This window comes from Anolis carolinensis, chromosome 2 (assembly GCF_035594765.1).
Source record: "Anolis carolinensis isolate JA03-04 chromosome 2, rAnoCar3.1.pri, whole genome shotgun sequence".
Taxonomy (NCBI): Eukaryota; Metazoa; Chordata; class Lepidosauria; order Squamata; family Dactyloidae; genus Anolis; species Anolis carolinensis.
Window position 1 is genome coordinate 78,011,365 of NC_085842.1, and position 14,981 is coordinate 78,026,345.

The 14,981-nt window shown below is 37.4% G+C and overlaps 1 protein-coding gene across 5 annotated transcripts in view; it reads left to right on the forward strand.

Moving 5' to 3' along the window:
• The window catches only part of sfmbt1 (Scm like with four mbt domains 1), a 104,891-nt gene extending 99,202 nt beyond the window's left edge, over positions 1–5,689 (forward strand). For all 5 annotated transcript variants that reach the window (XM_062970022.1, XM_062970024.1, XM_062970021.1 and 2 more), the window contains exon 21: positions 918–5,689. In XM_062970022.1, the coding sequence (XP_062826092.1) occupies positions 918–1,058 (141 nt within the window). In that variant the 3' untranslated portion in view covers positions 1,059–5,689. The remainder of the gene's footprint in view (positions 1–917) is intronic.
• The last annotated feature ends 9,292 nt before the right edge of the window (positions 5,690–14,981 follow it).

Sequence of the window (14,981 nt, forward strand, 5' to 3'; positions counted from 1 at the left end):
GGTCTTATTTTCAGGGGATGTCTTATTTTGCTCCCTCCTCCACCACCGAGGAATCACGCTGAGGTTGTTAAGAATTGTGGGAGTACAAGTCCAAAACACCTGGAGGGCCCAAGTTGGTCCATGCCTGTTTTAGCTACTAGGCCTCCCTCCAATTGTGCCCATTTTTACCTCAGAATAGAGCCTTGGCCTCGGCAACAGAAAGAAGCCATTCGTGAAGGTGGAGGAGGCGAGGGCATTCCCGCTTGCTCGCCTCAGGAAGCAGGCGCCTCTGCCAGCAGCGCCGGGCTAGGCCCTGCCAGGGATGCGTGCACCCTTGGAACCATATAGCGCCCCGGAGGCCTGGGCTTGAGCATGTGAGTCTGCTCACGAACCGGTGCCATTTTAATCACAGAGCCCTTTCCTTTCACTCACGTGCTCTAGCCTGGGTGACAGCAGCACCTGCTTCCTGAGGCGAGTGAGCGGGCATGCCCTCGCCTCCTCCACCTTTGCAAGTGTTTTTTTTTCCTCTTGCCAAGGCCAAGGCTCTACTCTGAGGTAAAAGTGGCTTTGGCCTAGTAGCTAAAACAGGCATGGACCAACTTGGGCCCTCCAGGTGTTTTGGACTTCTACTCCCACAATTCCTAATAGCCTCAGTGCGCATTCCTCGGCGGCGGCTCCGTTTTCCTAAGTCTTACTTTTGGTGGATGTCTTATATTTGGAAAGTCACCAAAACCTCTACTAGGTCTTATTTTCTGGGGATGTCTTATTTTCGGGGAAACACGGTAATACAAAAAACCCCTCTTCCCACAACCCAACTTATGGACAATAAATCAACACATTATGTTTCTCATTTGCTCTATCGGCTTTTGGTTACACTGCACATCTAGCACTATTCAATGCATCTCGACTTAATTTTTCATTATTTTCTCTATTGACAGGAAATAGATGGACAAGCCCTTCTCCTGCTCACCCTTCCCACTGTTCAGGAATGCATGGACTTGAAACTTGGCCCAGCTATTAAACTTTGCCATCATATCGAAAGAGTCAAGTTTGCCTTCTACCAGCAGTTTGCTAACTGAAGTGGGCAGTTAAGTTGAAATGGAAACGTTGAAGCACAACTGCAGCATTTTGCTATTCCTTCAATAAGGGGAGCCAAGAAGAGTCAGATGGATACTGCATATTAGCAGTCTTGCACTTTTGAGGAGATGAGAGAATACTTGGTGCAAAATTGTAATACAATCCTAGCTGTCGTCAGAGCAGTCTGCAGATTTAGGAATGTAGTTAATACATGCTCATTCTGTACATCAAGACTCTTTTTTATGAATAAAGGTGGTTACAATCTCTCCTCTAAGGGGAGAATGTTTTCCTCAAGTTTTAGTCAAAATAAGGACAAATTGTTGCCATGTGGAAGAAAATGCAAATTGATGGAAATCCCCTTACCATTTGTAGAACTGCTACCATTTATTGTGTCTTAAAAATCATTTTTTTTAAAAAACGAAACTAGCTGATTGCTAAGAGATGTGATGCAGAGAAAAGCCTGGAAATGAATGTGCATCCAGATCTCCTTGTGGTTTTTATTTGGAGCTTAACCTTGACCTCTACGCCAGTAGAAAATCTTTGAGGGAGTATAATTATTTGGAGAAGGGCACATATGGTTATGCAGCAACTGCTTTTCTGCAGCCGGAATAGGGAGGGATACCAACAGGTTTTCTCATAACAGACTCTTGCCTTTAACAACTACCTGAAAGCCACACATTCGAAAAGTAAAACTCATTGTCATTAAGAGCTCATGACAGTAAATGTTGTGCTTGCATTTCTGTCAGTCACAAAGCTGGTGAAAAAGCAAGGTGAGGGGAATTGCGGAGTAGAGGTTTAAATATTAGTATGTGGCTCTGTTTTACAGATAAGCTACAATCTAATTTTTTGTGGAAAAGTGCACAGAAAAAGACACTTTAATATCATTTTTTAAATATGTTAGTAAAATATTGCATGTTACGTTTTTCTAGGGAAAATGCCATGATGGTTATTAACTTTTCTCTTGTTCTTGTTTTCAGGAAAGTTGACATTGCATTTATAGAGTAAGAATGAATAGACCTCCTATCAGTTCTCAGATACTAAGAACTTCTGCTAACTGTAGTTGTTCAGTAAAAGCATGGGTGAAAATGTCTTTCCTCTTCTAGCTAAGTATATAACAGAACATTCATGTTCTTTTATGGCACAGTTCATGTGGCATATGTTGATGGTATGTGCCCATTAGGAGATGAGCCAATCCATGGCTTTTGCCATGTCTTTGTGGCATAATGTAGAGAAAACCATAATGTAGATATAATGTGCTGACCAATGGTTATCTTTAGAGCAGCCAATTGTTGAAGCATGCTATTGAAGAATTAATAGGTTTTTATTCCTGTAAAACAGGCCCAAATTATGAAATGAGCACCCCTGTTTCTATCCATGATTTTTGTGAATGTTGATTTGGAAATATCACCTGGTCTCTTCAATCTATGGAATTTTTTTAGATTAAACAGGCTTTTTCCTCCTAAAAATGTGCAACAGTATACAAGAAGCTGTTTAAAAAAAGAGGTCTGGGATGTCTTAAAAGACATTCCTCATTAACCTGCCTAGCTATTTAAGACTCTTAGGTATAGATGGAGGGAAGGATTGTCGAATTTCAACCAAAGCAAGTTTAGTATGCAAAATGCTATGTAATGAACACATGGGCAGAAATGCAACTAGACTTGTATGTTGAAAGTAGTATGGCCCAGCCGATTCATTTATTTATGAGGAAATATATTTGTGTCTATGTGTGGGTATGAATGCCACTGTCTTAGCACTGGAAAGGAAATCATTTTTTTCATAATTTGAACTCAGTGTTATTTTTTATTTTATCAGGTATGCACCTTTGGTAGACCTTCTGAAAAAGTAATCTGTAGGGGAATCTTAAGAACTTCATATAAATTTAACTCCCCATATTGCTGTAAATCGTGTCTGATGCACAGATAGATGGTAGGTTCCTGGGATATATTTATAGGCTGATTTCTGTTGTAATTTAGCAGTTTGGATTTGTTTTAGGAACTTTCAAAGAAGAAAGATGCTTTCAGCTGTTGGTTACTTTGAGTCATTTCTATGCAACACACGGGTACTTGTGTACTTCATTTCTTGAAGCAATGTCCATTTATTTGGGATTTAAAGGGTTGGATGCAATCTACAAGCCATCACTCCCTAAATAGCCCGGGAATATTCTCTGGCTTCAGTAAAATGTAACTTCATCAACAAACCCTTCATCTCTTATCATTTATGAGCCAAATGGGGTCAATTAAAGTCTTCTCTGACTCAGTACTGATAGGACATTCAAATGCTTTTGAGTTATTGTAGTGCAGTTGGGGATCGGGCAAGTCTGCAAAGTAAGATAACATTGTATATTTTTTACTATGCCAATGACATTCTAGTTAGGAAAAAGTGTATGTACCTCATTATACTTTCTCCAAAGCAAAGAGCAGAGGAAAATAGACATAATTGGTGACTTGGGGGGGGGGGGGGGGTTGCTATACAACGTCTACACAAAGATAACAAAAGTCCTTCTGCCCATTTTTAATGGTTTTAATGGTTTTTCTGTTGACAAGTAAACAGAAAAATGTTTACTTGTCAACGCTAACAAGTCTAGAGTTACACTGCCTTGAAGTAATATCAGAATAAATTGAAAATAGCCCTGGTCTAATTTTATTCCATTTATTTGCCATTTTGATAATGCTAGAGATTTGTGAGAAAGAAAGCAGAAAAACAGTGACATCCAGACTTGGTTCGGAAGAAGGCAGGTTTTGGGAAGGGAGAAAAAAGATTAAAGTTTGCAGTTGCTTTGCCTGCCATGCAACTTTATATTCTCTTTTAAGATAATGGAAGTTTTAACTTGGTCCCATGAATATTTTGCAGAAAGGCAGAATTAGCCACTTACAAAATTTATAGCAATGCAGTAGAGTACATCATTTAGTTCTAAATTCAGCACATATTTTTCATGTGAGAAGACCTTTTTATGTCTTAATAGCCAAAGGCTAATCAGCTCTAAAAAGCTTAGTACCTTAGTAGAAGGATGTGCAAATATGCCAAATTGTGAAATTGAAAACCAGGATAGACAAAGTCTGTTTGCCTCGGCCACTGTGTTTTCTTCTGTACATATTGTGAAGCTTTATAAAATTAACACAGAATGTGTTGCCAAATTTTACCCAGGAACAAGATTCAGTGTTTTAAATTAAGCTCTCTTGATGCAGTGTCCAGCTTTGCCTAAGATTGTTGCCTACTGTGAACGTTTTCAAAATACCCAAAATCTGCTAAGCACAAAGGGAGTGAGTTTGGCTGAAAACCGGGTGAGGGTAAGCTTGACTGCATACTACAAGCTCATAGTGGAATTAACCCGCAAATCATATGTATGTTCTCTGTTGCTGAAGGAAGATTTATGACTAAAGGCCAGAATAGATTTTGAGTGCACAATAATAAACATAAACCTCATTATATAATGCAGTGGTATTTTGCTACATGTGCACTAATCTAACCCTATGGTGGCTGGATTTGCAACAAATGGGTTGTATAGCAAATACCACTAATGTGAATTGCTTTTTATAACTATTTGAAAGATGTCAAAATTGGAGAGAGATTGCTCAGTCAGTGGTTATTCTATATTTGTTAATTACTTGCCAGACGTTAGATTTAATCCTTATACTGCTACCCAAAATATTAAAATTTGCTTAAAAGAATACAGACATCAACTGTAAGTGGCCAGATCTTGAATGCTGCAAGTTGCTTCCTTAAGAGTTAAAAGGTTTCATTGGAAACACTAGCCATGAAATTATTCAACCCTCCACATTGGCTTGCGGTTAGACACTCTGGAACCCGGGAAAGTGGGAAAGCTGCACATTTTAAAAAGTAGGCTTTTTTAACCTGAGAAAGCACTTCTCTCGGAATTTCTAGGTTCTCCAAATTTGTACTTGGAAGACCTAGAAATTCCTAGAGAATTTGTCGACATTTTACTCAATCAGAATGATCATCAACAAAAAGTCAAACTCACAGATGTGGACGCCGACTGTACAAGACAGACGTGATTTAAGGAGATGGTTTTTGTACAGGACCAGTTCCTTCAATTGTAACTCTTAAGTAGCCTTCAATACTTCCTGGGTATGTTTGAGGCTTTTTACTTGTCAGCTTCTCTAGCTGCCACCCTGTTTTGATCTTAACTAGGAGTAGGCACACATTTACTTAGCCTCCTCTGAACCAGTTCTGTTAATGTTTATAGACAATCAAAAAATTATTGAAAGAGCCTCCTACGGCAGGTACTGCCAGCATATATGTAGATCTGTTTGTTGTAATTGCTCATTGAACATGCACTTTCCCTGCTTTGTTCTTTAAAAAGAAAATAATATGTATATTATGTTGTCTCTCCCTCTTGCTATATTTTTCTTTGATTTTAATTTATATATATATATATATGTACCGTATGCGTGTAAACTGAGGATAAAATTCAAAGGTGGCAAAATATGCACATGAGAATTGCCTCTTGGAGCTCCTCCTTTGCGGGATAGTTGCATAACTTAAAGGGTTTGGAAATATTTTAGATGGATTATTTTACTTGGATTTTTTTCCACTGTAAATTATTGTACATAATTTTGTGGTACTTCATGAGGGTTTTATGTGGTTGTAAGAAAATTAAAAATACTTAAATTGGTCCTGGTTTCTTTTATCAAGAAGTTGAATGTGGCTGTGTGCTTAAGACGTTATGCCATTGGGGAAAGAGTGGGCTAGAATACTAATACATAAGAAACACCTGAGGGCCCATGCTGGCAAAGCTGAATATCAAAGTAGCTAACAATTATAATTGAAAAGGCCTATTTTCTCACACTCTGGCAGAATAGCCTTTTAAACTGGTTTTCCCTAGGAAAAGTTATCAATTTTTGCCTAGTTTGGGAATTAACTATATTTCACTCTTTTTAGTAACCCCAGAATTCTGTTTAGACTATGTAAATAATTAAAGCTTATCTTAGAAATACAAATAGTGAAGGTTTTAGTAATTGGGGGAAAATATACACACACAAACCTCCACTGAATTAAAGTAGAATAATATCTGAGCCAAAATGAGGTGGGGCAGCTACCATACAGTTGAGTCCCTTCTGTACTGCTACTCTAATGAAGATTGCAGTCTTATGCACACCTATTTGTGGGAGTTGGCTCAACTGAACATAATATGGGTTTAATTCTGTGCAAACACTCAGGCTTGTGTTCCAAGATATTCTTAATCTTGCTAAACCCTAATGACTTTGTAACATTACAGGTAAACAAAAAATGATTTTATTTCATTAATGTTCAAACACTTAGAAATAACTAGAGCCAATAACAGTATCTCACTCTACCATTGCGTGCTGAAAACTGCCTGGGCAGTGCAATTTAGGACATGGCAACTCTTGTTTTGTTAATGATTACATAGTGTTGTATTTCTGCTTTACTCTCTATGGTTCCCTCCTGTTAGAGTCACCCTAATGCCCAGCGTTTAAAAAAAACATGCATGCACTGCAGAAAAATGAAAAATTCCACCAAATTATGTAAATGTTTTTGCAGTATCAAACAGATTTGTTAATCAGTATTACTACTTTATTCCAATGAAAGGTACAGTTCTCAGTCCACAATTGTGTACAGAACAAACTATAATATCCATCAAATTCTTGTCTTGCAGACAATTTCATTGTTCGGAAGACAGAAGAGGCACCAAAAGGATTGCCTAATTCAAATTCTAACCAACAGTAATGAACTAGTTAATAGGATGGAAGTAGTGAGTTTCTTAGGTGAAAATGAAAAAAGAGAACCCAAACAATTACCACCCAATCACTTGACAATACCAGGAAAGATTCTGGAGCATATCATTAAACAGACAATCTGGAAGCACTTAGAAAGGAATGCCATACTCATAAAAAGTCATCATGGGTTTTTCAAAAACAAATAATGCTAGATGAACCTTCTCTCTCTCTCTCTCTCTCGTGTGTGTGTGTGTGTGGGGGGGGGGGGGGGTGACAATGCAACTATTAAGTGGATTGTAGGCTGGCTAACCGGCAAAATCCAATGGGTACTTACCAATGGCTCCTCATACTGGAGAAAAGCAAATAGGTTCTGTCCTGGGCCTATTGCTATTCAACATCTTTATCGTTGACTTTGATAACTGAATGGAAGATATACTTACTGCATTTGCAGATGACACCAAATTTGGGGGGGGGGGGGGATAGCTAGCACCCCAGAGGACAGGATCAGAATCCAAAATGACTTTAACAAAACTAACAAAATGAATTTCAACATGGAGAAATGTAGGTCTCTGCACATATTTTACCAATAAAAATTAAATGCACAAAGTAAGGGTGACACTTTGCTTGAAATGAGTACATGTGTATGGGATACGAATTTTGGTAGACCACAAACTGAACATGAGTCAAGTGTGATGAGATGAACAATCAAAATGATAAAAGGGCTCTGGAAGCCAAGCCCTATGAGTTTAGTGAGCTGTTGCTGATCAAACAACACTCCTCAACCTGTTCCCAGAGGTCTTCCAAACAGGTTCCAGAGGATCTGCCCAACCCTCCAGAACAGATTTGCATGAGGAAGGCATCTGTTCTACCAATTTCATTGATGGAGGTATACCTTCCAATATTTATCTTCATATCTACAATAATTTCAATGAAAACTATTCAGTTTGTAGTGTCGCAAGAACAATACAAGAAGGACCAAGCAAAGTGATTAAGGGAATGCGAAAACAAATATCACAGATCTAGATGTGAATGATTTTAAATCCCTCAATGTGTTGCTTGAAATTTGGGGATTAACAGAATATTTCATGGGTGTCAGTGCTCTCACTATCCCAACATATATAGCTTATATATGTATATATATCTTGAACTTCCAGTTCTCACAATTCCATAAAATTCCACCATGAAAATTAAAGCAGAATAGCTTTATAATTGCACAGCATATTTAAATGTACAAATACACAGGTTTTTAACGTATATTTTAATTTTATTGTAATTTTTTAATCTTGGAAGACTTTAATCTGATGTAAACTGTGTTTTTGATGTATATTGTAAGCCGCCCTGAGTCCCCTGATGGGTGAGAAGGGCGGGGTAGAAATGATGTAATAAATAATAAATAAATAGCGGGAAAGTGTCCCATGCTATATTTTACTGTATTTCACCAGTTCTAAGGCTGTCATTGTTAGTGGTACAGAAAGTAATGTGTGTCTTATGATCAATGGCATCTTAGAACTGAAGAAATATGGTATATATAAAAATCACTAAATCCTTTCATAAATTAACACTTTGAAGCTGTTTTTTTTTCTTTTGCCCACAGTATATGTGTTGTCCTTCTCCCCCATGATCACAATAAAAATGTAAAAAGAGAAGATGAGAATAGATTGTATGTGTGCTAGATCAATCCCTGGCAAATCCCATATACAGACCGTCCCCAAGTTACTTTCTGTCCCTGTGATAATTGGACTTTGAATAATTTGGCTTGTTGTGGAAACATGGATTGGTGAAAAAGCTTCAGTGAGGACACCTTTTGCCCATGATATCTCTTAACAAGAGTGAGGAGTAGATTTCTCTCACTTGCTGTTGTCTCTCCCCCATTCTTAACTACTAGTCATTTGTAAATTGGATATTTGTAACTCAGGGGCTGCCAGTTGATACTCGGATGAAAAAGTATTCCCAAAATGGCATGATGTTTTATACTAGGGGTTTTTAACCTTTGGTCCTGTAGGAGTTTGGACTTCCTCTCCCAGAAACCCACCAGTTTGGTCAATAGTTAAGAACTCTGGGAGCTGAAGTTCAAGAAAACCAAAGATTGAGAACCATTGCTCTATACAGAAACCTCTGTTGTTTCCTATGTGGCCAGTACTTATGATTGCTGTCTAAATTTGCTGTTTGACACTCAAATGAACTAGAACCTACATTCTTCATATTTTAATACTTTTGCAATGTTTCCGTGATAAACAGTAGAAAAATGATAAACAGTAGAAAAATAATACATCTATGTCTATTTTTACTGCAACCATTAAAGCATTATTCAGATGTAAACAGCATCTCAATGTGGTGGAAGCAGTTTTCAGGGCCCAAGTTCCACTTCTCAAGCAAATAACACTAAATGTAGTGGCTGTATATTGAATTTATTTCCTTGGTTGGTGTGTATGCACAAAGCGACCCATCATTCATAACTTAGACAGAAAGTTGATTTCCAGTTTACTAATTCAGAAATGATCTGACAGAATTTTATCGTCCACTATATAACAAGATAAATATCGGTTCTCATGTATTGATATGCTTTCACTTTATGCCTCAACACAGTAGGCCCTTCATCATCATATATAATACACAGATCAATGCAATGCAGACAAATATCCCACTTCACAATTATAGCTATAATTCACTGGGAGAAAATTGTTATACAAAATAGACTATTGATGTATCTTCTTTCAAAACCAGAAACAACTCATTTTAACTAAATCCCTGATATAAACGTAGATTGCATTTTGTATTTCTTTGCCTATTATTGAGGTTTAAATTCAACGATAGTCCCAACTAGAATAAATTGATTGATTTGATGGGAATGTTAGTCACCGCCACTTCTTCAATCCCAATAATATCAATGTTCTAATAAAGTTGGGACTAAAAGATTGATTTTTCTCATTGAGTGCTACATAAAAATATTTTAGGTTTTAAAAGGCTTACCCAAAGGGAAGTTTTTGTAAATGCTAAGAACCAAATGTGATTCTGAATTCACAAACACACACATATGCAGTACTCACTTGGGCAGACATGTAAACGTATATCTTGGTTAACATAGTAAATGTGCCCCTGGTTATTATGTCTTCAGCAAAATAAAATATGTCTACTTATGAGTAGACATGCACAGGTATACTTCAATTATGAAGCAGATGTGTTTCTGGGAATTACTTATTTAGCAGAAAGAAAATAACGGGGAAATAACACAGAAAGAATATGGATATACACACAGTTCCCAAGTTACGAACAAGATAGTTTCTGTAGGGTTGTTCTTAAGAGGGCCTTTGCACAATTAAAACTTGTGCGCGGGAAAAGGTTAGTGGAGGATTTTTACACAATAGATGGAGACCCTGTAGAACAAAAAGAAATTCAGAATTGGATAGGATCAGGGAATTGGATTCAAAGCTGGGCTATAAGACAGGAAATTTTTAGATTGAGAGAAAAAATTAGAGAACAGGACAGTCCATTTGAGAAGGCGATTAGGAAATGTTTGAGAGAGGAAAAGAAGGTGGCAGGAGATCTGTATGAACAAATTATAACGGTAAAAGAAGAAATAGTAGAGGAAATTTTCCAAACATGGAGAATGGACATGGAAATTGAGAGGGAAGATATACAAAGGGAAATAAGTAATATAGCAAAAGAAAAGTACAATGTATTAAGGGAAGCAAGAAGGAAAATGTTACAAAAATGGTACAGAACTCCTGCACAACTTTCACGGTTTTTACCAGGGATGAAAGATAGGTGTTGGCACGGTTGTGAACAAAGAGGGGTGTTCAATCATATGATATGGGAGTGCGATCGGGTGCAAGAATACTGGAGAATGATTGAAGGAGAAATCAATAGAATGCTAAATCTACAAATAGTAATAGTTAATAGAAATGTACTACATGCAAGGATAACAGAAGTGAAGAATATACAAAAAGAAAAAATGATTGACAAATTAATAGCATGTGCACAAATTGTTTTAGTGAGCGGTTGGAAAGATAAAACAAAATGGACTCTGACGAATTGGTATAAGTATATAATTGATATGTTAAATGTAGAAATCACAAATTGCAAATGGAATAATATAGATAAAATTGAAAATATTGCAATAATCAAGGGGATGTGGGAACCAGTTAAGAACTATTTAGAGAATGTACTAAGATGTGGAGTGGAAAAATTAAGATTGAGATTGATATTTCAAATGTAACTTCTGTAGTTTGTTGTATAAAGTGTATGTACAAGGAGGGGAGGGTGGGAGGGTGGGAGTGGGATAAGATGACAAAACAACAATAAAAAAAAATTTAAAAAAAAAAATTAAAACTTGTGCGCCAACCGCTACTGTACCTCATGAAGTCTGACTTGGCCATGGTGGTCCATGCCTTAGTTACCTCCAGAATGGACTATTGCAATGCAATTTACGTGGGGCTGCCCTTGAAGTTGGCCTGGAAACTACAATTAGTCCAACGAGTGGCAGCTAGATTGTTAAACGGAGCAACTTAAAGGGAGCAGTCAACCCCCGTTTAAGAAGCTCCATTGGCTGCCGTTCACTTTCCAGTTCCAATTCAAGGTGCAGGTAATCACCTACAAAGCCCTGTACAGTTCGAGACCCGCCTACCTTCATGACTGCTTTCCCCCCTATGAGCCTGCACGACCTCTCCGATCTCCTGGGGAGGCTCTCCTCTCGCTCCATTCATTATCACAGGCTCGGCTTGTGGGGACGAGGGAGAGAGCCTTCTCTGTGGTGGCCCCTCGGCTCTGGAACTCACCAGGGAGATTAGGCTGGCCCCAACCCTGTCTGCCTTCATTAAGCAGCTGAAGACTTGGTACTTCCAGTATGTTTTCAAATAAAGAAAGATACTATAGACCCCTTTGACAGCCATACTGCTACCACGCACTTTATCTCCTATCCCACCCTATTTTATCCCTAACTAGATTCTAGGATATTTTGGGACACTGTCCAAGCACTTTATAAACAGTCTAGCTACTTTGCACTTTGACCTGACCTGTTTTTATGACTTTTTTCTTTTATCTTGCTGTTTTACTTGTATAATTCATTGCCTGAATTTGTTTTTATTGTATTGTTATACTGTTATTGTTATTGTTTTGCTTTATATTTTAACTTGTTTATACCTTGTACTCTTTTGGGCTTGGCCCGTTTTAGCCGCTCCGAGTCCCTTCAGGGAAATGGTGACGGGATACAAAAATAAAGTATTATTATTATTAAGTATAGGGGATGGTTAACACCCCTGTGGTGTTTGTTTTGTTCTCTGTGACCCTATTCAGAAGATGTTGCCTCACTTTCTGTCCCTGTGATAATTGGATTTTGAAAAATTTGGCTTGTGGAAACTAGGATTGGTGAGAAAGCTTCAGCGGAGACACCTTTTGCCCATGATAACTCTTTCAGGAGTGAATTTCCCTTTGTAGGGGTAGATTTCTCTCACTTCCTATTGTCTCACTCCTGTTCTTAACTATGAGGACTGCTGTACTCCACAACAAAAATAGATAAACCTGTTTAAGCAAACTTCTCTTTATCCAAAACTAGCAATTTCTGCATGTGAAATGATACAACCATAGCAGATAAGTCTTGCATAAGTAAACCTTTTTGAAACTTCTAGAGACCACCTGAAGGCTTCTTCCAATATATATCTAGGGATGGGTTTTTTTCACCAGCCTCCATTTTTTTATAAATATTGGACAAACTTTAAAATATATTCCGTTTTAATATGCTTATCTCGTTTTCTCTGTTTTCTGTTCACAAGATGTTCTGGAGACTGCTTGCCTTTTGTTTTGCCTGTTGTAGACAAGGTGGATTAAAGTTTTCTTCAATTCCAACTTCAGCTCTTATTGCATTGTTGATCTCATTGTTGAAATTAGCACCAAAAATCTATGTTCCTTCCACTCTCTCACACTGTCTTCATAATGCTGACGCTGTTTTTTAAAAAAACTTTTGCTAGACAAGATGATGAAGACAAAGAGCTGGATGAGCATTTAAAAATACTTGGGTGCATCTACACTGTAGAATGAATGCAGTTTAACTGCCATGGCTCAAGGCTATGGAATCCTGGAAGTTGTTGTTTGGTGAGGCAGCAGCCTTCTTTGGTAGAGAAGGCTAAAGCTGCAACTCCCATGATTTCCTAGCACTAAAGGATGGCAGTCAAAGGGGTGCCAATAACTACATGCTTGGAGACTTAGAGAATTTAACCTACATAAGATTAGCTCCTTATAGATGAGAACTGAGCAGAAAAAAATAAAATAAAAACATGTTTTAAAAAAAGAGATAGCATTTACTGTAGTTCTGGATATGTTTACTGTATTCAGAATTTTTAAGAAGTTGAGCAGGTGGCGGCCACAAGAGAGCAGTCTCTGAGCCTCTTTCTAGGTGCCGAAGACTGCTCATTTCCATGTTAAAGCCCTGCTAAGAAGTTTGGTATGCAATGATGTTTTTCTTGAACTTCCTTTTAAGATCTGCAATGCAAAACAAAACAAATGATCACGGTTTTAATGTGATTTTGTACAGGTCTATTCAAAAAGTTTTAAGCTACAGAAAAGGCTTATCAGAAAGAAGCCCTTGCTTCTTATTACATATATCTACTCATAAGAAAGGCATGCTAAATTTGGTTGGGCTTGTTGTTAACTTCTGTAATGGTGACCCCCGTGAATGAGTTATGGTGACCCCCGTGAATGAGAGGCCTCCGGTGGTACATCTACACTTCAGAATTAATGCAGTTTGACTCCCATGGCTCAATGCTATGAAGTCCTGGGAGTTGAAGTTTGAGTGAAGCACCAGCAATCTCTGACAGAAAAGACTAAAGATCTTGTAAAACTATTCCCATGATTCCATAGCACTGAGTTATGGCTGTTAAATTGGTGTCGACCTGCATTAATTATGCAGTGTAAACGTACCCAAGGACAGTGCCGAAAGTAGGCTACTTTCCTTCTAGGCTGCTGGGTGCTCCTTCCTCCTACAAAACAACACACAGCAGGTGACCTTTACTATTCGAGGCCGTGGATCCCTAATACAGAATTTTGAAATGATCCCCAAATCCAAATGTGTCTGCATAGGTTGTGGATGGAGTGACATTTTTGCCTTTATGACAGTTTAATGTACACAAACTTTATTTCCCGCACAAAAATATTTTTAAAATTTAGGCTAAGTGTCCAAGGTGACTATGAAACAAATGAATTTTGTATTTAGACATGGGTCCCATCTCTTAAAATATTTCATTGCCTTATGAAACAAAATTAGAAAAAAAATCTGTTCCTGGTTTGAATACATTATTTCCTGTTTAATTGTGCAGTACTTACTTTGAAAGTAGTTGTAATACTCCAGAAACTTTGTTTTTGTGGCTGCTACAAACTATGTTGAATTGGTTGAGACTCTATGAGATAGTCACTAAAAAACTATAGTAAAATGTGCTGCAGGATGTCCTGCAAAAACAATGTTTTTGCAGGTTAATAAACTGTTTTTATGATAGAACCAGTTAGGGAATGACATTCATAACCCAGGAACAGAACAAAAATTGTGTTACATAATATATGCCAAAATCTTGGGGAGGGAGATCTCAATGCTTCCGGTCCCAGGGACAAGGATTTCCTGACTTGCTCAAATGTGTTTGATGTAAAAAAAATATTTTAAAATATTCCCCTCCCATCCCAACAAACGATACTTTTTTGTTTTCTCTTTGCAACATATTAGATATATGTAAAGGGTTAACCAATTAATAACAACTATTATATCCCCATATTATCCCCCAATTCCTTTCAGTGTGAAATTCTTTTTATAGGGAAATGTTTAATAAAAATTATTTACCAAGAGAGAGAGAGAAAGAGAGAAAGGGAAGCAAGTTAAAATAATAACAATTATTATTTCTGTTATTCCTTACTTCCTGTTGCATGGAATGTGTATACATTATATTTAGGGTGTCCCAAAGGTCACCATACATAATGAAAATGAGAAATTATAGCTAAATGTGCCCTTATTTACCCAATATTTTTCACATTGATTATGACTTTAGAATATTTGAATATATACAATACGAGTTTGTTAATTTTTTTCTAAGCATGGAGACTTTTGGGATATCCTGCACTTCACATTGTGTCTCTTTGGCAAAACCCACTTTTTGTTTATTACTTGCAAAGTGCCATGTACATTCACACCACTATATATAAACAAACTAACAATAACACCAATAAAAATAATAATAAAGAAATAGTGTGTGT